The following is a 25,069-nucleotide window of genomic DNA, read 5'->3' as shown; positions in this document are numbered from 1 at the left end:
TTTGGGTCCTGCATAAAGCATAGTTCTGATGAGACCTCAGCCAGCCACCATCTTGATTTCCCAGAGGCATCTATACATATAAATTAGCGCATTGGTGCAGCTTACTGCAGAATACAGTCAGCGTGAAGTATTCGTTAGAGTGTCAGACTAGGACTTGGGAGACCAGAGTTCAAATCCCGACTCAAGTCATGAAGCTCACTGAGTGACTTTGAGCCAGTTACATTCCCTGAGCCTAACTTACACCACAGGGTTGTTTTGAAGATGAAATGGGGAGAAGGAAGAACCATGTATGCCATCTTAAACTACTTGGAAGAAAAGTAGCTGTAAAGTAAAAATAATAATACAGTGGTACCTCGGGTTACAGACGCTTCAGGTTACAGACTCCGCTAACCCAGAAATAGTACCTCGGGTTAAGAACTTTGCTTCAGGATGAGAACAGAAATCGTGCTCGGGTGGCACGGCGGCAGCGGGAGGCCCCATTAGCTAAAGTGGTGCTTCAGGTTGAGAACAGTTTCAGGTGAAGAACGGACCTCCAGAACGAATTAAATTCTTAACCCGAGGTACCACTGTAGTACTTTGACTGCATAGGTCTTAAGGTTGGAGCAGCTGAAAGAATACAAATTCTACTTAGAGCGACTGTTGCATTTTGTCTCTGAATCTATCTATCTGTAATAGCTGTACTGATACTGAAACTTATCTGATGCCTTATGGAGTTTGGAAACTTGTTTGTAATTTTTACATTGCTGTTTTTCTCCTTTTGTGGATGCTTTGCTAGGACCTTTTGGGGAAAGACATTATAGAATTCTGCCATCCAGAAGATCAAAGCCATTTAAGAGAGAGCTTCCAGCAGGTAATGTTTTACCTAGAAACTGTGCCTCATTCCCCATCCTGCTTTATACTACTTTTAACACCAGCACTGTTGTGTGTTGTGTTATCCAAGTGTATAGATACATTGTACATATATAACTATAAAAGTATAATATAGACAGACAAATATAACCCTTGGTTATAATACAAAGAAATATGGGTAAATTACGTAGCCCGGGTCTGTGTGTGTGTGTGTGTGTGTGTGTGTGTGTGTGTGTTAATGCTAAAATCCTAAAACAGACTCACTCATGAATATCTGTAGCTTTTATAAACACACAGATGGTTGCTGGATTACTACCTTAAACAGTCATTGTACAATCACATTACACACATGGTGTCTACACCAGTGGTGGCACTAAGGGGTTGGTATCACATTGAACCAACAACACTGGCTTATAGTTTGAATGTTAAGTACCAGTGTGGTACAGCAACTGCAGTGTTGGGTTTCCATGTGGAAAAATCAAGTTGGAATCCATGTTCATTTGTTAAAAAAAAAAAAAATTGTCCAGTGGCCTGTAACAAGTCACTAGGCTAGGTCACATCATGCCAAGCTACACTGTAGGTCTACCAAATACCATCTGGTGGAATTCAACATGTAATGCAATGTCATTGTGCTCTGAATTATCCCCTGCCCACCCTTGGCCCATGGAGACAAGGAAACTCACAATATGACGAGGTCATGTCACACATTGTGTTTCCTTAGGCATTTTCTAAAACAAATGGAATCCCATGGCAGAAATGGCTAAAAGCAGCAAGCAGTGGTAATAAACCAAGGAGGAGGAACCTGTGGCTCTGCTAATGTTACGGGGATTCAACTGCCATCATCCCTGAGCATTGGCCATGCTGGCTGAATCCAATGAGAGTTGGAGTCCAACAACCTCTGAAGGGCCACAGGTTCCTCACCCCTGCCATAAAAAAACAGTAAGAATATCCCTAAAGGCCATAAGGGGAGAACTGAGGCGGGCATCCCTGCAGAAGGAGTTCCATTGCTTTGGAGCCACCACAAAGAAGTCACTGTCCCTTGTTGCTACTTGAGGCAGTTGACCAGATTTGATAAAAGGCAGCGTTTTGAAATATACGCTGTGTTGGCTCAACTCTCATTGCAGGAGTCAGTGGGTGTTTCCCTGCCAATTTAAACAGGACCAAACATACTTAAGCTGTCAATTAACATGTTTAGAAAATACCACCCCTACGATATAATTGATTTTTTTTATAAAAAAAAAAGTTGTTTACTTAAAATCACCAAGAATAAATGTATAGTTTCTGAATATTTTGGCTTTCAATACAAAGAATTCAAATGTAGCATAAAGATTCTCCAGCAGAAACATACAAGCATATGGAAGCAATTCCAAGCCTAGTTTTGGGTTTCTAGAGCACCAGTGATATATAATCAGAATTCATGTCATTGTACGACAAATTGAATCTGATTGATCCAGCATGTGTTTTGACAAGCAATTTGGCATGTTACCAGTCACACCTTCCAGATGCTTTTCTTGCCATATTTAACAGCGAATACTATGTATCGACTTCAGACAGTTACTGGAATTCAAATTTTCCAGTTGAAATGTGGACGGCTAATTTTAATGGGTTATATAAGTTAGCAGAGTGAATTGAAAAAACGCAAATGAAGTTCAGAGAGAAAAGAAACTGGATAAATCGGATAGAGTAAATAATAGGAGAATGAATAAGCAGAGAGGTTTTATGTTTCTTAGGGATTCATGCCTAGTTCACAGCAGGAAGATATTCAACAGCACATACAGGAGGAAACTCCCTCAGAACTACACAGCCAATCAATGCGCGAGCTACCGCAGCAAGAATCATGGCATTCTGACTGGTTGCTGGCAACCACAAGGGTGCTGGTGACTTAAACAGTTAGCAGAATTAACCCTAAGGTTACTTATTAAATAATCCCTGCTGTTGTATTTCCAACAATATATAAAGGGTGAAAACCATTCCTGGTTTATTCTCCCAAAATATTTTTGCCTTGCGAAAGAGAGACACTGCTTATTCAGGATCTTATCAGCCAAAGGGGATGTGTAATTATTGCACGGATTGGGTTTTTGAATAGTTACTTCACATTGTATTTTGAATCCCAGGTAATGTGAAATAGTCTTAGTCACCTTCGTTTCCCCATTCATGTTGCTGACTGGCTTGCTATTTTACAGGCTATTTCTTGCCATTGTTCACCATTCAAATTGCAAACAGTCCTGCTATTCCTTACCAGTGCCAAGCTCTTGTACATCACCATTAGCTCATTCAGATTGGTGGCCAGCTTACCGTATTTTTTGCTCTATAAGACTCAGTTTTCCTCTCCTAAAAAGTAAGGGGAAATGTATGTGCGTCTTATGGAGTGAATGCAGGCTGCGCAGCTATCCCAGAAGCCAGAACAGCAAGAGGGATCGCTGCGCAGCGAAAGCAGTGATCCCTCTTGCTGTTCTGGCTTCTGGGATTCAGGATATTTTTTTTTCTTGTTTTCCTCCTCCAAAAACTAGGTGCGTCTTATGGTCTGGTGCATCTTATAGAGCGAAAAATACGGTACTTTTTTCATCCCATGTTGGGTCCACACTCTTGCACACCTTTCCCCACTCTGCTCACCTCACTACCCTTCTCCCTTCCCTCTTCATTCTGCAGATCTGCAAAAAACAAACAAACTCAGAAATGTTTTGTTCTATTAGGGACATTTATCCATAGCTACAATTTTTGCTTCCAAAAAAATGAAAGTGGGATGATAATAATAAAGTCAGGGAAGCAACTGATCTCCCAATATTTTTGTTTTAATTTCTGTGATTTGTTATGCAGGGAGCCTTTTAAGATATAACTCTGAGATTATCTCATCAAAGGCCCTGACAATCAATACATTGTTACAGGATTAACAGTGGGTATAATAAGCCACTGAAAATTAGATGTTTTTGAATTGCTGGCCTTATCAGGAGCTGTTTAAGGCAAGATTGTGTGGTGAGGGATTTTGGAGTGTTTGGCCAGTGTCTGTTTCAGGGTTTTTACTTCCTGTCAAAGATAAAGTCGTTCGTCAGGGGTGGGAAAAATTAAGTCTGAATGAGGCACTTGGAGGCCAAAAACAACAAGCAGAATTTTGTATCAAAAGTTGGAGAGGATGGCTATCTAATAATACCCATTAGGAAACAGTTCAGCTGGCCATTTACACACTGTTCTGTTTCATTTTACGATCCCATTGTTGGGTGTGGCAGTAGAAAGTTGTTGTTCAAAGGATATGGCTCATCTGATTGAAGCTAGAGATTTATTTTAAATAAAGCATGAGCTCTTTGGGGGTTTTTTTCTCCCAGGCCTGAATTTCTGGGAACTGTAAAAGGGGAAGAAAAAAAAAGAAACTGCTTTCCAATTCTGCCTGTTCTATTGGCACTGAAGATTCCCCTTCACCCATAGATCCCCAACCAGTATACAGCAGGTCTCTCAACCAATTAATCCCAAAAGGCAGTGTTGTGTGGTAGAAAGATCTCCATACTTGGAACTGGAACACCTGGGTTCAAAATTCCTATTCAGCCATGATTCGCACTCTCATGGGATTGTTTAAAGGGGGAAAAAGCAGATAATCTCTTTGAACTCCAGGGAGGAAAAACAGGATACGAATGCAAAAATATATAATAATGACTTGCTGTGAGGATGTGAGTTCTCTTCAGGTAAACAAGATGGAATGAGTCTTATTTGGAAACCCCAGTGCAAATGGCTAAAGGAAAGGACTCCACAGTGGGAAGTTGGTGGCCATCTTGAAATTGAGGCTTATGCCAAGACAGGTCATGCCTTGAAAATTCATAGGCCCTGTCTGTTATTTCCATGAAAAATACGCACAGTAGTAGGTGTTAAGGTTGAACTGTGGACTGTATATCGAAAAGGGCCTATGGTACCAACCACCCATCCATGCCAGTGCCCACAAAGGGGCCATTTGTGTTTATGTGTACTTAAGGGATCTGTCTACCAAAATGTTCTCTGTCATTTTTGCTGGATGAGGCAAGCTACCCTTCAGCTGTAAAAGCAGCTTGCCTCATCACCTGAAAGATCTACAGAACTATGCAAAAAGGAGGAGAAGCACCTTCTGTTGTATATAGGGCTCCCCTACAATCACATATATTGCTCCTCGGGAGCACAGCCCATATCAGTTACTGATATCACCTCTGCCACCTTCTCTCCGTGAGAGCCAGTGTGGTGTAGCGGTTAAGAGCAGTAGACTCGTAATCTGATGAACCAGGTTCGCTTCCCCGCTCCTCCACATGCAGCTGCTGGGTGACCTTGGGCTAGTCACACTTCGCTGAAGTCTTTCAACCTCACTCACCCCTCAGAGAGTTTTTGTTGTGGGGGACAAAGGGAAAGGAGATTGTTGGCCGCTTTGAGACTCCTTGGGGTAGTGATAAAGCAGGATATCAAATCCAAACTCTTCTTCTTTTAAAATGGTCTCTGCAGGTTGTTAAACTGAAAGGACAGGTGCTCTCTGTGATGTATCGCTTTCGTACCAAGAACCGGGAATGGATGCTAATCCGGACCAGCAGCTTCACATTTCAGAACCCTTATTCGGACGAGATTGAGTACATCATCTGCACCAACACTAACGTAAAGTACGTGTTTCACCCTTAAATTTATGGTTTTCCCTATCTTCTTCCCTTCTCCGAAACACTTTTATGCCCTGCTCCTTGTGGTTTTCTAAAGATAAAAGTTACTCTGTCTGCACTAGGCCTTGCTTAAAGCCATTCCATGTATTATGACAGAGAAAACCCAAGCTTCTTACTGAATGCACTTAAGAACATAGGGAGCTCCCTCATATCAAGTCAGACCACTGGTCCAACTAGCTTAGTATTGTCTGAACTGACAGGCAGTGGTCCTCTGGGGTTGCAGGTGATGAGCTCTTTAGGTCCTACCTGGAGATGCTGAGGATTTATCATGAGTCTTCCTACACTCAGTGGAGATGCTGTACCACTAAGCTATGTCTCTCGCTTGACAGCTCAGCTAATCCATCTTAACTGATATGTTGTACAGTGGTGCCCAGCAAGACGAATGCCTCGCTAAACGAAAAACCCGCAAGACGAAAGGGTTTTCCGATTTTTTAGCGGCTTCGCAAGACGAATTTCCCTATGGGCTTGCTTCGCAAGACGAATTTCCCTATGGGCTTGCTTCGCAAGACGAAAGCCCATAGGGAAATCTCCGGGACAGCGGGGAACCCTCCTCCCACCGCAAGCCCCGGGAACAGAGGAGAAGCTGCGTGCCTTCCCCTCTGTTCCCGGACCTGTCCTGAAGGCTTGCGGCGGGAGGAGGGCTTTCCTCCCCACCGCCAACATTCAGAATGCTGTTCTGAATGTTGGCGGTGGGGAGGAAAAACCCTCCTCCCACCGCGAGCCCCGGGAACAGAGGAGAAGCTGCGCGCCTTCCCCTCTGTTCCCGGACCTGTCCTGAAGGCTTGCGGTAGGAGGTCCGGGAACAGAGGGGAAGGCGTGCAGCTTCTCCTCTCTTCCCAGGGCTTGCGGTGGGAGGAGGGTTTTTCCTCCCCACCGCCAACATTCAGAAGGCTGTTCTGAAGGCTGGCGGTGGGAAGAAAAGCCCTTCTCCCGCCTCCAGCCTTCAGAAGAGTTCCCCGCAAAGCTCCCCAAGCTGTGAATGTCTGCCGCGTGCGAGGGGCGCTCTGCTTAAGAGCGCCCCTCGTGCGAGACAACAGGCTGCTATCCGCAGCTTGGAGAGCCCTGCGGGGAAGTCCGGCAGGGCTCCCCAAGCTGCAGATGTCTGCCCCGCGCGAGGGGCATTCTGCTTCAGAGTGTCCCTCGCACCGGGCAGCAGGCTGCTATTCGCAGCCTAGGCAGCCCTGCAGGAACTCTTTTGAAGGCTGGCGGCGGGAGAAGGGCTTTTCTTCCCACCGCCAGCCTTCAGAAGGCTGTTCTGAAGCCTGGCGGTGGGGATAAAAGTCCTCCCCCCCCACCAGCCTTCAGAAGAGGTCCGGGGACAGACTGTCCCCGGACCTGGTCTGAAGGCGGTCTCTCTAGGAACGCATTAATTGATTTTCAATGCATTCCTATGGGAAACCGTGCTTCGCAAGACGAAAAACTCGCAAGACGAAAAAACTTGTGGAACGAATTAATTTCGTCTTGCGAGGCACCACTGTACCTGTATGCTACATGTGTTTCCATTCATGCTTACATTTTAATGTGTATGCTCAGGTGGGGCGGGGATGTTACACATGCACCTAGAAAAAACGTAATGTGTGAAATGATCCTCCTTTTCCTGGGTGTCAGAGTTCAGCAGGGCCAGAGGCAAGCCATATGGTCCAAACAAGCACCATTGGTGCTGATCCCTGCTGAGAGGTTTGTTTATTTAATGATACACTGGGAAGGAAGAGTGCTTTGCACAATCAAATGGCCACCTGCTATAGATGCTTTAGCTGAGATTCCTGCATTGCAGGGGGTTGGACTAGATGACCCTTAGGGTCCCTTCCAACTCTACAAGTCTATGAAATCCCATGTATGCTTATGGAGCTCCAGCAGCCATTTCTCAAGCTTTCTGGTCTGCATCTTGAAAAAGGGGCCTCTGGTGCCTTAAAAAGCCTTAGCAGATTTGTGGCATAAGCTTTCAGTGGACCTTATAGCACAGTTCATCTGATCCTTCAAGTATTGTCCTCTGTTGGTAGAAAAAAACATGAGTACAGGGAGTGGATGGGATGATGGAAACACCTGCAGGCCAACCTAATATGGAATGAAATCTCCACCTCTTCTTCCCTGCTTCTCATTGCCTCACTCTGAAAAAGAGACTACTGGGTCCTCCTTCAGAGCCAGGCATTATTTATTATTTTTTATTCTTTATTGAAAAAGAAAAAAAGTACAAAATTACAAGTGCACTGAGTAAAATATGACACAAAGAAGAAGAAGCAAGAAATAGTACCCATGTTGAAAAAAAACCAAAAGAGATATTGAGTACATTACAAAAAAGGGGGAAAATTGTTCCTGTAGTTCACTAGACCTTAACCTAATAGAGCATTTATAAAAATGAATCACAAATATCGTTAAATTTGTCTATAACAAGACTACGTTTGTAAACAACTTGTTCACGTGTAGCGAGTTTGTACATATCTTCAATCCAATCATTAAAAGGAGCTGCATTTTTATTTTTCCAGTTCATCAATACCAAAAAGGTAATCATACTTTTTACTCTAGTAAGGGCGCAGAGAGTCCATTCACATTTCCCCTTTGTTAGATTCCATGTGTTGGGTATATAATTCAAAAGAACCAGGCATTCTTGGCGAGGTGGTAGTGTGCATGATGGTGGTTTGCCAAAGCAGCTAGGAAGGCTTTTGAAACAGATTTTATATATATATAGAAAGCTTTAAAAAAATAAAATAAGCTTTAAAATACTTGTAGCTGCTGCAGCAACGCAGACATCCTCCTTGCCATCTTGCCCAGAGTGCCTCGCTCTGGAGAAAGGACCACCTTGGCCTTTTCCCAGAGCAAGGTGAGACATGTCTGAGGAAAGAAGATGGAGAAGCCTCGTGCTAGGCCTGAACAACTGCTTTCAGGTTAGATCCACACTGTGCATTTAAGGCATATTTAAAACACATTACTCGCCCCCCACCCCAAGAATTCCGGGAGCTGTAGTTTTCAATGGGTGCTAGCCATTGTAGCTCTGTGAGGGTAAACAATAGTTACCAGGATTCTTCGGGGGAAGTCATGTGTTTCCAATATATACTGTGGATGTGAACTCTTTGTCACCTGAGACCAGACTGAGGATCTCAAGGAGGAAAGTTTTCTCAGTGGTATTGCCTTCACTGTGGAACTCTTGTCTGTATGGAAGCCTTCCAAGCTAGTGGTTCTTTTTAAAAGGCTGATGGGGAAATGTTTCTGTTTTGCTTTGGAGGTGGGTGGCTAAACTGCTTGTGGTGTCACTGGTGTTTTTTTTTTTTTTTTTATCCTCCAAGATCTCTGTGCTGGTCCCCCCCCCCCCGATTTTTTTAATGCCTGCTGCTTTTTTATTGTGTGTTGTTTTTTCCCCCTTCTCCTTTAATGCGGTTTTAAACATTATGTTGTTTTGATTGGTAAGTCATATTGAGGGCCCTGACTTGGGTCCAAGTGCTGGTTAGGAACTTGACAATAAATCAATGTCTCTTCCACATCAGCGAACTGAAGGAGCAGAAGGGGCCAGCTCTGACAAACAAGTTTCTGTTTCCGCACCGTCCAGAAGGCTTCAAGAATCTGGCCTTTAAATTAGTCGGTGTTGTTTGTTCTGCCAGCCTTTCCCTTTCAAGGCTGCATACATAGGCACGGCAGTGCATTCTGAGAGAAATGATGCCGTGGGGGCCTTCCTTGGATCCTGTTATAGCTATCCTCAGTTGGCTTCGCAAAACAAGCCCGACTTGTTGCCCAAATATGGTGGTTGGCTACTACCAAGGTCTCCGGTTAATGCATTGTTATTATTCTTTCCTAGTGAAATGGTAATGTCAAAGAGGATGTGGCAGCCCTTTTTCTTTTTCTGCCTGTAGAATTATAAATATTAGAAGGAGCTAGGATTTTCCACATGTTGATAATTCTGGCAGATTGTTCCTCTTTTGAGAGCTCCGTCCGTGAGTTTGGAAAGCCTGCTCCTGTTGGCATTTGCTCGCATCTCTGTCGAAATGAGCCAAGCAGTTTTCTGACAGTGATGGATGATTCAAGGCCTTGGACTGCAATTGGCGGAGTTATCCTTATCCTAAGGTTGGCAAGTGGTCATTGGTTGAATTGCTGTGACCTAACAGATGCTGCATTGGGACGCGGGTGGCGTTGTGGGTTAAACCACAGAGCCTAGGACTTGCCAATCAGAAGGTCGGTGGTTCGAATCCCCGCGATGGGGTGAGCTCCCGTTGCTTGGTCCCTGCTCTTGCCCACCTAGCAGTTTGAAAGCACATCAAAGTGCAAGTAGATAAATAGGTACCGCTCTGGTGGGAAGGTAAACGGCATTTCTGTGCGCTGCTCTAGTTCGCCAGAAGCGGCTTAGTCATGCTGGCCACATGACCCGGAAGCTGTACGCTGGCTCCCTCAGCCAGTAAAGCAAGATGAGCGTCACAACTGCAGAGTCGGTCATGACTGGACCTAATCTGTTACCTTTAACAGATGCTGCACAAGCTGCCGAATCCCCAGTGCTCTGGTAGGACCCGTTATAAAATTATGCTGCTTCTGGAGTATAGTGGGAAATTAGCATAGTGGCTTCCTGGTACCAGTTGGGAGAGAAAGCCCTAAACGGCCTCAACCCAGTATACCTGAAGGAGTGTCTCCACCTCCATTGTTCAGCCTGGACACTGAGGTCCAGCACCAAGGGCCTTCTGGCAGTTCCCTCACTGCAAGAAGTGAAGTTACAGGGAACCAGGCAGAGGGCCTTCTCGGTAGTGGCACCCGCCCTGTGGCATGCCCTCCCACCAGATGTCAAGGAAATAAACAACTATCTTACTTTTAAAAGACATCTGAAAGCAGCCCTGTTTAGGGAAGTTTTTAATGTTTAATGCTCTATTGTGTTTTTAACATTCGGTTGGGAGCCGCCCAAAGTGACTGGGGAGACCCAGCCAGATGGGCAGGGTATAAATAATCAATATAATTAGTTTTAGAAATGCCCCCATTGGGTAAATCCAGGACCACTTCAAACCTGGTGTTAGCCCTGGCTCTGCCACTGGGCCTAGGTAAATACTAACCAGAATTTCAACATTTCTCAGAAGCTATGTGATGCCACCTTAAGTGCAGTTATTTTAGTTCGATAAGCAGCATTTCTAGGAACTGTTTACATATGAAGTGCAATTACCCATTATACTCCCGTAGAATTATATTTGTTATTAAAAGATGCAGATAAATAAGAATGTGCTTCAATAATAAATATAGGTAGTTGTCAGAGTCACCCGTGGTCCCAGCTCACAAGAGACCAAAGTCCACTCCAGCTTATGTACAAAAGCTTTTATTGAAGAACATTAGTAGCTTTACATCCGAGGTCCGTGACCCTACGTCTGTTACCCTTAGACCGCTGAAGTCCCCTCTGAGTCACTCCCGCCTCGACACCAGTTTAAGAGGCTTGTACTGGTCCACCTCTTTCTCTCTTTCCTTTTCCGCAGGGTCTTTCTGCCCCCCTGTGTTCTCTCCCTTCGGGACTCTCCAGAGGCTGAATCCTCTGCCGCCTCCTCCCCCCTCCTTCAGGCTTTGGGACCAGGCTCCTCCCCAGGACTCTCTTCATTTCCGCGCGCCTCCCATTTTGAACTTGGCGCGCTTACGTTGCTCCTGACCTTCCTTTCGACAGTTACACTGCCCTCAATACTACTTTCCTCCCCTTCCGGCAGGACGTTTTGCCCTGATCTCCTTCCCCTCTCTGCTTCCTGTTCTGCTCCTTCTGACACACTGGTCACTCCTCCCCCCTCACTCCGTTCCAGCGGAGCAGCCGGTCTCGCTCTCCAACTCCCACTGGGGGTTCCCCCTTCGTTTCCCTGCTCCTGACTGTTTCCCCCTCTAGCTCCCCTTGGCTTGACCAGAGGGGCTCCCTTTTGGGAGTCCTCCGATTCACTGGACGGACTCATGGACAATCTTGGGTCATTGTCATCCTCTTCCTCGTCAGTCTGGAATCCTTCCCCCTCACTCTGCGTCTCTCTCCCTGAACCCCTGACATCCATCCCCCCCTCGAAGCCCCCCCTTCCCCCCTCCCGGCCCTCGGAGGCAGGTCGTGGGAGCCGCAGCTCCTCGGAGGTAGATGCAGGATACAGTTCGTTTGCTTCAATGTCCTCTGCTAGCAGCTCGGTGTATGTGTGTTCGAATGCGGGTTCTTCACCCAAGGTGTTCTCGGCTCCCTCTTCCATTGCTACTTCGTCTGGTGCTGCCTGCCAAGGCCCCGTCAGCCATTTCTTGCGCCAGTCGTCCTCTGGTTGCTCGTCCCACCAGTAAGAGGGTTCTGTGTCTACCCCCGAACACGATCCCCTGGGCGGGCTTGATTCTGGCGTTCTCTCCTCGGCGGAAGAAAAGCCCCTGAAAGTACTGTCTGAAAGTGTGGGCGTAAAGAGCCAGTCATCAAAATACTCGGCTGGCATGGGTCTATGCGGGAAAAGTGCATGGAACTCGTCTTTCAGAAGAGGTTCGTCTAAAGCGTAGTCCGGCACCCAAATATTGGCACTGGCCGGGGTACCCTCTCTGGCTAGAAAGTATTCTACTCCCTCTACCCCCCATCTTGAGTCCAGGATCTCAGTGACCTCGTTGAGTGGTTCGGCCCTGGGCGCCCCCTCCCTCTCGGGTGACTGAGTGCGTGCGTGCGGTACTGTTTCAGACTCCTGAAACCTGTGCGGGGTCTTGTAGGGAGTGAGCACCGACCTATGAAAGACCGGGTGCACTCTGGAACCTTCGGGGAGGGCCAGTCGAAAAGCTACAGGGTTAATCCTAGCCTCCACCTGGTATGGCCCTAGCTGCCTGTGTCCCAGCTTCTTCTTAGCCAACGACCTGGCTGGCATCGCTTGGGCCGCTAACCATACCCAGTCCCCCACCTGGATGTCCTCTCCCACTCTCCTGTTTTTGTCTGCCTGCACCTTATATGCTTGTTTGGCTAGCTCCAAATGTCTCCGCAGCTCCTCGTGCACCTCTTGCAGTTCTGCTGCGAACTGGTCGGCTTCTTGCGTCACCCCCTCTCCCGGTGTTACGAACCCCGGGAAGGTTCTGGGATGACGACCATTGTTCGCGAAGAACGGCGTCACCCCCGTCGACGCGTGCTTCGTGTTGTTGTAGGCAAACTCCGCCATCGGCAGGTAGTCCACCCACGCCGCCGGGCGCTGATTGGCGTAACATCTCAGGTACTGCTGCATGATCGCGTTGGCCGTTGGTCTGCGGATGCCTTGCCGACGTTAGGTTGATCTTGACATGCAGGATACCTAGAAGCTTCCGCCAAAAAGTAGAAACAAATTGGCGCCCCCTGTCGGACAGGATGGATTGTGGCAGCCCATGCACCTTGAACACGTGATCGATGAAGAGTTTGGCGGTCTGTTCCACCGTCGCCACCTTCGCGCAAGGAATGAAGTGCGCCATCTTGGTGAACAGGTCCACCACCACCAGCACCGCCGTCTTGCCTCTGGAGCTGGGCAGGTCAGTGACGAAGTCCAGCGCCACCCTCTCCCACGGTTGCTGTGGCGTCTCCAGCGGTTCCAGTAACCCCGCTGGCTTCTGGTGCACTGGCTTGGACCTCTGACAAGTGTCACACCTGGCGACGTAATCCGCTATCTCTCCCCGCATCTGGGGCCACCAAAAGTCCCTGGCCACCAGTTCTATTGTCTTCTCCTTGCCGAAGTGTCCTGCACTGGGGGCGTCGTGCAACTGCTGCAGAACCCTCGCGCGGAGCTCTTCGCCCGGTACGTAGAGGGCACCTTTGTGAGTTAACAGCCCGTCGCGTAATTGGAACTCATCTTCTCTCTGCGAACCCCTGCGCAGCGCCTCCATCTTGGATTGTGCAAATCGATCTACTTGCAACGCACGTCGCACCGCGTCCAGGTCGACTGCGATGGTAGCGCACGTCCACGCCTGCGGTGCGAAAATGTGCTTGGCTGCCACTGGCGCTGCTTCCTCGAGATATTGCGGTTTCCTGGAGAGCGCGTCGGCTATAACGTTGGATTCTCCCGGGATGTATTCTATCCTGAAGTCGAAATCCGCGAAGAATTCAGCCCAGCGCATGTGTCTTTGGCTCTGGAGCTTCGCCGTGCGCCAATACTCTAAGTTCTTGTGATCTTTGCGGACCTGCACTGTGTGCTTGGCACCTATGAGGAAGTGTCGCCATGCTTTGAAGGCAGCGTGGATGGCCAACAGCTCTCTGTCCCATATGGTGTAGTTTTGCTCCGCCTTGCTGAGCTTTCGGGAGTAAAAGGCACAGGGTCTCCAATTTCCTTGGGAATCTTCTTGCAGGAGCACGGCTCCCACCGCTCTGTCTGAGGCGTCGGTCTCTACTCGCATGGGTCTGCCCGGATTCACGTGCATCAGCTGCTCCTCGGAAGCGAAGAGGCTTTTAAGCTTCCTAAAAGAGCGCTCCGCCTGTTCCGTCCAAGCGAACTTCTTCTTTTTGGAACTGAGGGTGTCCGTGATTGCTGCTGTCTCCTTTGCAAAACCCCTGATGAATTTGCGGTAGAAATTGGCGAACCCGACAAATCTCTGGACCTCCTTCCGATTGCGTGGGCTCTTCCAGTCTAACACGGCGCGGACCTTGACGCTGTCCATGGCCAGCCCCTTGTCAGACAGCTTGTAGCCGAGGAAATCCACCTCCGTCACATCAAACTGGCATTTCTCCAACTTGGCGTAGAGCCTGTGTTCTCGCAGTCTCTGCAGGACCTCCTTCACGTCTCTTTCATGAGCCTCCTGCGATTCCGAAAAGATCAGGATGTCGTCGAGGAAACACACACACTTCTTGTAGAGGAGCCCCGCCAGCACGTGATGCATAAAGGCTTGGAAGACGTGAGATCCATTTTGGAGACCAAACGGCATAACTCTGTATTCATACGTGCCCAGAGGCGTGAACATGGCCGTCTTCCACTCATCGCCCTCCCGGATACGGATGAGATTATACGCTCCACGCAGATCCAACTTGGTGAAGATCTTCCCCTTCCGCACGGTCGCTAGGAGGTCATCAATCTTGGGCATGGGGAAGGCCTTGGGCTTGGTCATGGAATTTATGGCCCTGAAATCCACAATGAGTCTTTTCTGGGGCGTGTCTTTCTTCTTTACAAAAAACACAGGACTGCCCCCCACTGCTTTGGACTCCCGGATGAATCCACGCTTCAAATTATGCTCTATGAACTCCCTGAGTTCTTGCATCTCGTCCTCAGACATGGAATACAGCTTCGCAGTCGGCAGCTGCGCCCCCGGCAACAGGTCGATCGCGCAATCGTAAGGTCTGTGGGGCGGCAGCCGGTCAGCTTCCTTCTCGCAGAAAACCTCCAGGAAACTCTCGTACTTGCGAGGAACTGCCTGCGCCATGCCAAGTTGCAGCTGCTGCTCCGCCCCTTCCTCCTGGCTGGACTGGATACAATGTTGAGCACAGTACGATGAGCAAAAGGTGATCTGCCGTTGGTACCACGCTATCGCAGGACTGTGTCTCTCCAGCCAACTCATGCCTAGTACTATAGGCGTGTCCGACAGGCGGGTGACATTGAAGCTGATGACTTCTCTATGATGTCCAATCCGCATCTCCATGGGAGGCGTCTGTTGCACAACTTGTCCTCCCAGCAATTTCCTGCCATCAACCGTGACTACGTTTAGAGGCGTTGTCGCGGGCAGAAGCGCTATGCGATGCTGCTTGACGAAATGCACCCCCACAAAGTCCGCGTTGCTCCCAGAATCGATCGTGATGGGGACTTCCAGGGTGGTTCCGTTCGGCAACAGGAGTGTTGCAGTGAGCTGCACCGTTGGCTTGGGTGGTAAAGGGTCTGTACGTTGCAAAGGCACTGGGGACTGCTCTACAGATTCGCCTGGCTGAGCCCCAGCAGCTCTGCTTCCAGCCAGGCACTGTCGTTTCCCTGAGGCTGCTCCTCTTGCATCACTTCTGCTGCCACTGTTGCTAAGGCTGCAGTGTGCTTCTGGGGCCTCTGGGGGCACTCTTTCGCCATGTGTAGTGCACTGTCACAGATGTAACATTTCCTGGTCCCTCTAGGAGGCTTCGCCTTTACTGCACCGGATGCTGGAACTCTGGCTGTTGCTTGAGCCTTAGCACCACCAATTTCCATCGGTTCCTCCCCCTGCCGCGCCAGAGGCGAGGGATGTGCCTGGCTGAAGTCTCTGGGGAGAAAAGAAGGCGTCCTTGCCGGTGCACGCGCCTGGCGTCCCTCCTCATTGTGCCAAGGACGTTCTTCGTGCCGTACCCCTATTGCAAGAGCCCTCTGCACGACGTCCTCCAGGGTCTGAGGTCTGTCTCCCCTGGCAAGTTCATCTTTTATGGGGCCGCTGAGACCCTCCCAGAACAAATCTCTCACTGGTTTGCAGTCCTTCTCCCAGCCTAATACAGTCAGTAAGGCGAAAAATCGCGAATGATACTGACGCACAGTGGCTCTCCCTTGCCGCAACCCGTGCATTTCCCTGCGTGCAAGATCAAGATCCACGGTTGACTGGAAACAAGCGTCCATCGCTTTAATAAATTCATCAGAATCGCGGCGGGCAGGGCCGTCTTCGCGCCACAAATTGCGCAACCAAGCTCTTGCCTCCCCATGCAAATGAGACACAATAAACCCCACTTTCTCCTCTTCATCTTTAAAGTCATTACGAAGCAAATGCAGTGCATACAAGACGTCTGCTCTGAAACTTGGGTAGTGCTTTAGGTTCCCATCGAAGTGGGTGACTAGACTGCCCCCCCGCCTTCCAAGTCCAATTCCCTCTGATCTGGACCCTGGGAACCCTTCCTTGCTTGCACGCTCCCACCTTATTTGCAGGTCCTGGCAGCGCTTCTCCGCTTCATCACTCTTCTTCTGAGATGCAATGACTGCAGCGGTGAGTTCCGTAACTGCGTTTCGCAGTGTTGTCAGCTGTTCCTCCGCACTCATGGCTGCCACCGTTCATGAGCTTTGCAAAAAAAATTTTTGCGTTCTTAGAGAGGGGACTTGCTGTCAGAGTCACCCGTGGTCCCAGCTCACAAGAGACCAAAGTCCACTCCAGCTTATGTACAAAAGCTTTTATTGAAGAACATTAGTAGCTTTACATCCGAGGTCCGTGACCCTACGTCTGTTACCCTTAGACCGCTGAAGTCCCCTCTGAGTCACTCCCGCCTCGACACCAGTTTAAGAGGCTTGTACTGGTCCACCTCTTTCTCTCTTTCCTTTTCCGCAGGGTCTTTCTGCCCCCCTGTGTTCTCTCCCTTCGGGACTCTCCAGAGGCTGAATCCTCTGCCGCCTCCTCCCCCCTCCTTCGGGCTTTGGGACCAGGCTCCTCCCCGGGACTCTCTTCATTTCCGCGCGCCTCCCATTTTGAACTTGGCGCGCTTACGTTGCTCCTGACCTTCCTTTCGACAGTTACACTGCCCTCAATACTACTTTCCTCCCCTTCCAGCAGGACGTTTTGCCCTGATCTCCTTCCCCTCTCTGCTTCCTGTTCTGCTCCTTCTGACACACTGGTCACTCCTCCCCCCTCACTCCGTTCCAGCGGAGCAGCCGGTCTCGCTCTCCAACTCCCACTGGGGGTTCCCCCTTCGTTTCCCTGCTCCTGACTGTTTCCCCCTCTAGCTCCCCTTGGCTTGACCAGAGGGGCTCCCTTTTGGGAGTCCTCCGATTCACTGGACGGACTCATGGACAATCTTGGGTCATTGTCATCCTCTTCCTCGTCAGTCTGGAATCCTTCCCCCTCACTCTGCGTCTCTCTCCCTGAACCCCTGACAGTAGTGAATGCTATTTTCTGATACGAACACTCAGCCTGGAAAACGAAAGAATGAGTGAACGGTAACATTTTCTTAGCAAATATCAATAGACTGGGATTTGCTGTTAATAGAGGCAGATAGATATAAATGTACTTCAATAATAAATCATTTTAGTGAGTGCTGTTTTCTGTTAAGAACACTCAGACCCAAAAAAGAAAAGGAGGAAATAATGATTTTATATATTTTTTTTTAAAAAAACCTAACAAAAAATCAAGAGACCATCTGTATAGAAACCAGGGTTTAAAAAGCTATCCATAACCATCAGATAAAAAAGTAAAGCAAATGCATAGATTTCTTTTCATTTTTTTTACAGAGAGCTGTAGGGGGAGCTGAAGATTGCATTAGTTGGTTGTGTTTACTTGATACTGCCTTCCGGCTGGAAGCCATCAGCTTTCCAGATCTGGTTTCCGAGTGGAAAGACAACTAAACATTAGGTTCAAATGTTCACTTATTTCTCTGCAAAAGAAAATAATAATAATAAAGATTATTTTGGGCACAACCATCCAAAATGAACTTCCTGGAGAAGCGAAGAGTTTAATGTTTAGCCCTTTGTGCTTTGTTTTGCTCCAAAGGAGAGTCCCATGTAAAAATTTTGCCTTCCCACCAACATTCCCATCTGTGTTAACTTCCGTTGACTTTCGGCAGAAGAAAACATGGCAAGTGCACTGGTTCCATCCAAAATATGAGACCCAATGATATTGAATGGGCTTTATGCTTTACGAAGTGGAATGAGAGATGTGTCCTCCTAATATGATAAGAACCCATAAGAAGAACTGTGCAGAGTCTATCCAGTCCAGTATCCTTTTTTCCACCATGACTTATCCAGATGCTTATGGGAAGCCCACAAAATTGATGCCCCCCCCCACTACTGTGGCTCCTCAGCAACTTGTGTTTGGAGGCATACCGCCATTGATCCTGGTGGTTCAATATAGCCATCATCGCTAATGGCCATTGATGATCTTATTCTCCATGAAATTGTCAGATCCTTGTTTAAAGGCCAGCCATCTAAATTGGTGGCTGTTGCTACATCTTGTAGTAGCAGATTCCATAACGTGTTCCATGTTATGTCTGACCTGGATATGATCAGGGCCGGATTTAGGTTTGATGAGGCCCTAAGCTACTTTATATGTCCAGCTGTCCTTTGTCAACAACAAATTTTGTGTTGAATATATGTTATATGGTAATTTAGGGATCTAATAGGTATCTAGAGCCATTTGCCACTGTTGTTGTATGAAGGTTTTATTTTATTTGTTTTTTATCTCATATTTTGGAAATGTACATCCAGGTTTTTTCCTTCAATTTTTTTGGGGGCCCCCAAGAGATATGATGCACCTTTCAGCTTCATTGGCTAAACCAGGGCTTTAGTATTATAAGAGGTGAATATGAAGGGAGCCAATTTCATAAATTTGCTGTCCTGATAGATAACATGCAAGGTGTTCTGTGAGCAGTACAAATATTATTGAAGATGGTCTTTTTTAAAAGATAGAGCGAGAGAGAGCACTGTAAGCCATCATCTTTAGAGTTGATTTTATGAGTGTAGAAATCTATGCAGATCTAATTGATTAAAGAATCAGTTGTTCGATTCAAACTTATGTGGTTAATGGACTAAGATTTCTTTAATTGGGTAACAGACCCAAGGCGGACCCATGCCAACTGGAAAAATTCATGCGGAGAGAAAAATGTATGGTATATGAACCACCAGCCTCGTTGGTTTCAAATAAACTGACTTTTGGCATTTCCTAAAAAGCACCTGACACTGGACACAGATTATGTCTGCATCCGAGAGATTTATACAGGCATTTTTGACATATTTCTCTTCCTCATTCTGATTCATTTCACCTCCCCTGTATTGAATGTGTCAGTTTCCTTTGATGTAGAGGGCCTTGCTACTGCACATTTTAATTTACTTCCAAAGTTTTCCTAATTGGATTAAGGCTATCACCCGCAGGGTGCCCCCCTCATGCATTCAAATGGCTTTATTTCCTTCAATCTTAGTAGGTTGCAATTGAGAACTTCAAAAAATTCTAAAATTGCCTGCCGGAAAGAAGCAGGAGCTCAGGTTTTCTGCAGCTCCCATCCCAAATGCCCTTTTCTTTAAATTGGAAAATGATTTATTGCTGGAATACCTTACAGGGGAAGAAGGTTACAAACACCTGCATGTCTCTAATTATGGTTCTGCATACCCAGACATCTCCTGCTTTGTTCCTTCCTGGTCCCACCAGTCACCCATCTTTCCTCTCCTGTGCTGGGGAAAAATTTAAAACCATGCTTGCTTTATCATTGGGGAAGTTGAACAGGTTGGACCAAGAGGGTATAGGGCAAGGAGGCGCACATTGGATATTAAGCTGGCGAGTCACAGCCAGCCAGACAATATTCCTGTCTGTTAAATATAGTCATGCAGCCTTGAATGAACCAGCAGCAACAGTATCTCTTTCCTGCTTCCAGGCAACTTCAGCAACAACAAGCAGAGCTTGAGGTGCACCAGAGAGATGGACTATCTTCATATGACTTATCTCAGGTGAGACATACCTGGCGAGGTAGACTCCCTGTTTGTTTGTTTGTTTGTTTGTTTGTGTATAAAAATAGGCAGGAATTGGAAATCTAAACAACACAAGCACATTCTGGCCTGGTCTACCCATTTTGTTGCTTAGTCGTGTCCGACTCTTCGTGACCCCATGGACCAGAGCACACCAGGCACTCCTGTCTTCCACTGCCTCCCGCAGTTTGGTCAAACTCATGCTGGTAGCTTCGAGAACACTGTCCCACCATCTCGTCCTCTGTCGTCCCCTTCTCCTTGTGCCCTCCATCTTTCCCAACATCAGGGTCTTTTCCAGGGAGTCTTCTCTTCTCATGAGGTGGCTAAAGTATTGGAGCCTCAGCTTCAGGATTTGTCCTTCCAGTGAGCACTCAGGGCTGATTTCCTCCAGAATGGAGAGGTTTGATCTTCTTGCAGTCCATGGGACTCTCAAGAGTCTCCTCCAGCACCATAATTCAAAAGCATCTATTCTTCGTCAATCAGCCTTCTTTATGGTCCAGCTCTCAGTTCCATACAAACCATGTGAGGTCTACCCATAATACTAAGCTAACAGTTTAATGGGAACAAGCAAGTATGTTGTTGCACAGGGAGAAAATCATAGTCATTAGAGCTAAACCATGATTTATCTAACCATTACAGGTGAACACAGGCTTGTGGTTTGTCTCACTCTAAGCAAACCATGAGCTGTAAAAAAAGGTTTGTTCTTGGCTCTACCACTCATGGCTTGTTTGGGAGAAGCAAATCATTTACCCCAAGTTCTGATGCAGCACTAAGACAAACCATGGCATAGTTTTCAGTCACATGGCAGCAACATCAACCACAGCTTTCTCCCTGTCCACCGGAATACTTGCTGCTACATGATAAGCCGTAGTTTGGGAATGAATGCCAGACACAGAGGACCCCTGGTTCATGTCCTGAAGAGCATTCAAATGGGCCAGAGTTACTCTGTGGCAGTACAGAAAATCATAAGACAATTGAATCTAGAAGATTACTGCTGTTTGAAAAGGTGGAAGCTTAGCCATAAAGGGGTGTGTGACTTCCTTCTCTCTGCCTGTTGCAAATAGGTACCCGTTCCAAGTATACAGTCTAACGTTCATGAGGGTGGGAAGCCAGTGGAGAAGCCTGATGCCATCTTCTCCCAAGAGAGGGATCCAAGGTTTGCCGAGATGTTCGCTGGCATAACTACCAGTAAGTAAACTCTGCTCTTAAGATTGTTATTGGTATCGCTGCTATTTGTGATCCTCTATTCTGACAAAATACTTGTATCTTGAATAGATACTGAACCAAACACTCCCTTCCAATGTGCATACCTTGGTGGTACGGGGAGGGGGGGGGGCTAGTAAAAAAATTAAAGGTAAAGGAGCCCTGGACAGTCCAGTCAAAGGTGACTATGGGGTTGTGGTACTCATCTTACATTCAGGCTGAAGGAATCGGCGTTTGTCCAGAGACAGCTTTCCAGGTCATGTGGCCAGCATGACTAAACTGCTTCTGGTGCAACGGAACACCTTGATGGAAGCCAGAGTGCATGGAAACACCATTTACCTTCCCGCCACAGTGGTACCTATTTATCTACTTGCACTAGTGTGCCTTTGAACGGCTAGGTTGGCAGGAGCTGGGACAGAGCAATGGGAGCTCAACCCGTTGTGGGGATTTGAACCGCTTACCTTCTGATCAACAAGCCCAAGAGGCTTGGTGGTTTAGACCACAGTACCACCCGCGTTCCTATAGTGACTAGTAGCTGAGGATGGTTAGCAGGCCCCAAGCAATTACGTTTCCTTATAGGAAGGGGGTAAATCTGAGTCTGATGGCACCATGATCAAGTAGCACAGCTCTCCAGGGCCTCAGACAAAGTTCTCTCCAAGCCCTACTTAGGAATTAACCAGGGACCTTTTGCATGCAAAGCAGATTCTCTGCAACTGAGCCACAGGCTCCTGCCTAGGCAGTAACAAAGGATTGTATCCAACAATGTTCTGCTGACAGTAAGCTCGTTGGACTTAATGGACCTATGTTAGCCATATCCGTTAATTTCAATGGGTCTGCTCTGAGTAATACACTGTTAGGTGCAGTCCGTCAATCATTTTAGCCATGTTCTTACAACCACATTCTGTGCTGCTTTCAGCAAAAGTCACCCAGTAAGTAACTCTGGTCTCATATGCAGCAGATTAATAAAGAAAGTTAAGTTTAGTAAAAGGGAAAACCAAGGGACTTGCTTCTCAAACGGTGCCTGTAAGCCTGGTGGAGAACAGTACAGCAAGTAGCTATTCCATCCATAAACAAGCCTAGTCTCTTCCTGGGCGGGAGGAGTGCTGTGTTTTTTCAGTAACAGTTTAAAGAAGTGATGTTTTCCCCTTTTTATTGTTCCTAACCTTCCCTGCTGAGGATGAAGTTTTTACATTTGTTTTGAATTAATCATCGTGCAAGTAGCTCTCAGCTAAGTCCGAAACATCCCACTGTTTGCAGCTAAAGAGAAATGAGGAGATAGCTACCAGGGGGTCCTTTCTAGGTACACAGTGACCGTTTGCCAACAAGGAAAAACATTAGGTCTCCCTGAACTTCTTGTTCTGCTTACCTCACCCGGCCTTGACTTTTCAAAGTCGATCTGGGTCACCGTAGGAACGGTCCATTAGCAACCAACAAGATTCCAACCTACAGCATCAGCCTGTGTCATCCCAAGCAATAATTGTCCCGTGCTGCGTGGAGGCTCCCAAATATTGGAAGAATCGTGGGAGTGGTAGCAGTGGGCCAGGACAGCTATAGCCAGTCATTATAGACAAGTTGTGAGCTAGATGGACCAATGGTCTGACCCAGGCTTCCTCAACCTCAGCCCTCCAGATGATTTTGGCCTACGTGATTTCTGTTCTCATCCTGAAGCAAAGTTCTTAACCCAAGGTACTATTTCTGGAGCGTATGTACATACCTGAAGCGTATGTAACCTGAGGCGTATGTAACCCGAGGTACCACTGTAGTCAGTGCTGGGCTAGATTGAATGGAGGAAAACAACAATACAGTTGAACCTCAGAAGTCGTACGGAATCCGTTCCGGAAGTCCATTCGACTTCCAAAAAGTTTGGAAACCAAAGCTCCTGCAGCCAATCGGAAGCCCCGTCGGACGTTTGGCTTCCAAAATTAGTTCGCATACTGGAACACTCACTTCTGGGTTTGCGGCATTCGGGAGCCAAAACGTTCGAGAACTAAGCTGTTCTAAAACCAGTGTATGGTTGTATAAGGCAGCTTCCTGTTTTTAGAGAAAGTGCACAGCTCACTGGCCTAGTGCATGCTTTGTATACAAAAGGTTCCGTCTCTGGTATCTTGAGCTGGGCAGAAAAAGATTCCTCTCTGAAACCCTGAAGAGCCACTGAGCTATTTACATTTTCCCGCAAACAGGATTGCAAAACTGGGATTTGATCCTAGTTTACAGGGCAAGTGCAAACTATAGTTTGCTGTTTGTATGAGTTTTGCATACCAGGAAGGAACTAATTAAAGCAAATATGCAAGGGGTGGAGGTTGACTACAAGACTTAGATGAACGGCACGAGAGATGTTTTCATTTGTGTGTGTGTGCGTTTAATAAGTTCCACCTATGGCTTTCTCTAGATTAGGCACCATTTATAATTCCGTGTCCTTTTTTCCTTAAATGATAAAAAGTCGCATTTTTCACTTAGGTGTGATCAAAAATATACAGTCAAACCTGCACGTTACTTCTAGGATTTAGCATTGTGTTGATTTTGGACTGGTTTTGTGCAAATAATCCAAGCTCATGCAGAGGGGCCAATCTTGGTGGGGACGTTTGCTCTGCAGCCGTCAAGCACGTATCTTAGCAGGAAGAAAGAGCCATATGTTTATAAGCAGCATGTCTTACGAGACAGATTATATATATAAAACTGTCGAGGACATGGGCTGAGGTCAGAAGTTCTGCACTTGCTGAGAGTCCAAATTCGAAAATAAGGAACTCTCCTTCTACCCCCTGCCTCTGTGGAAACACACAGCCGAATACCAGAAATCAGATTTTCTGGGGGAAATCCACTAGATGGCTTTCCGTAGGCGCACAGCTTGGCCTAGCAAGTGGGACCTACAAGCAGATGTTACAGTGCAGAGTATTTCTGTTCTGGATTCCAGCCACTCCATCTCCCTCCCCCCAAAAAAACCCTGTTTCTGCCTCCCCATCCCCAGTCAACCTTCCGTTGCCACTAGAACAGAGGAAGGTGCTTTCTAACAAATCAGGCCATTGGCCCATCCAGCCCAGTATTGTCTGCACTGACCTGCAGTGGCTCTCCAGGGTTTCAGGCAAAGCCCTACCTGGAGCTTTAACATACAGAGCAGATGCTGTACCACTGAGCTCTTGTTGCCTTTCCATATGACAAACAATTGGATGGCCATAGAACATGTTACATTGAGTCAGATCACTTGGTCCATCTGGCTCAGAGTTCCTTACACTGGCTGGCAGCATCCCCAGCCCTACCTGGACCTGGGACCTTCTCTGCAGACAAGACAGGTGCTCTGCCACTGACCTAGCTTACTTCCTACTGGGATGTCTGAGTTTTTCCCATTAAGGTGTTCCCCCTCCCCTAATTTTTGTTGTTCTTCTTCTACAAACTACTTGGGGTTTCCCTGAACCTGCTGGTGCCTCCCTCTTGGGTGTAAAGGTAAAGGGACCCCTGACCATTAGGTCCAGTCACGGATGACTCTGGGGTTGCGGCGCTCATCTCGCTTTATTGGCTGAGGGAGCCGTCGTACAGCTTCCGGGTCATGTGGCCAGCATTACTAAGCCGCTTCTGGCGAACCAGAGCAGTGCACAGAAACGCCGTTTACCTTCCCGCTGGAACGATACCTATTTATCTACTTGCACTTTGATGTACTTTCGAACTGCTAGGTTGGCAGGAGCAGGGACCGAGCAACGGGAGCTCACCCCGTCACAGGGATTCGAACCACCGACCTTCTGATTGGCAAGTCCTAGGCTCTGTGGTTTAACCCACAGCGCCACCCGTGTCCCTCCCTCTTAGGTGTAGGTAGTGTCATTTTGAGACCCTAAGCGGCAGCTCTTACAACCACTGAATATCAGCCCGAGAGAGAGAGAATGATGCCGCTTCAAAAAGAGAATGTAAAATTGAGGGTCCACAGTGTGTCCATTCCATCCACTTTTGTCCCCTAAAGTAATTTCGGCGAACCTGCTGTCATCATCTGAAGCCCTTCTCTGTGTGCCCCTTCCAAAGGATGGTGGCAACAGGTGAGCAGGCCTTTTCGGTGGTGACCCCCACCTGCTTGTGGAATGTTTTCCCTAAGAAGGCACACCTGGCAATATC

At 47.5% G+C, this 25,069-nt stretch overlaps 1 protein-coding gene across 4 annotated transcripts in view; it reads left to right on the top strand.

The window, feature by feature from the left end:
• Nucleotides 1-25,069, top strand: part of ARNT2 (aryl hydrocarbon receptor nuclear translocator 2) — a 155,010-nt gene that overhangs the window by 113,142 nt on the left and 16,799 nt on the right. For all 4 annotated transcript variants that reach the window (XM_081838933.1, XM_081838932.1, XM_081838934.1 and 1 more), the window contains exons 11-14: nucleotides 776-850; nucleotides 5,302-5,453; nucleotides 19,681-19,753; nucleotides 20,836-20,959. In XM_081838933.1, the coding sequence (XP_081695059.1) occupies nucleotides 776-850; nucleotides 5,302-5,453; nucleotides 19,681-19,753; nucleotides 20,836-20,959 (424 nt within the window). The remainder of the gene's footprint in view (nucleotides 1-775; nucleotides 851-5,301; nucleotides 5,454-19,680; nucleotides 19,754-20,835; nucleotides 20,960-25,069) is intronic.

Source organism: Podarcis erhardii (assembly GCF_964252035.2).
Source record: "Podarcis erhardii genome assembly, chromosome: 14".
Classification (NCBI taxonomy): Eukaryota; Metazoa; Chordata; class Lepidosauria; order Squamata; family Lacertidae; genus Podarcis; species Podarcis erhardii.
The sequence above is the reverse complement of the archived record's forward strand: the minus strand, read 5'-3'. Positions and strand labels throughout refer to the sequence as shown.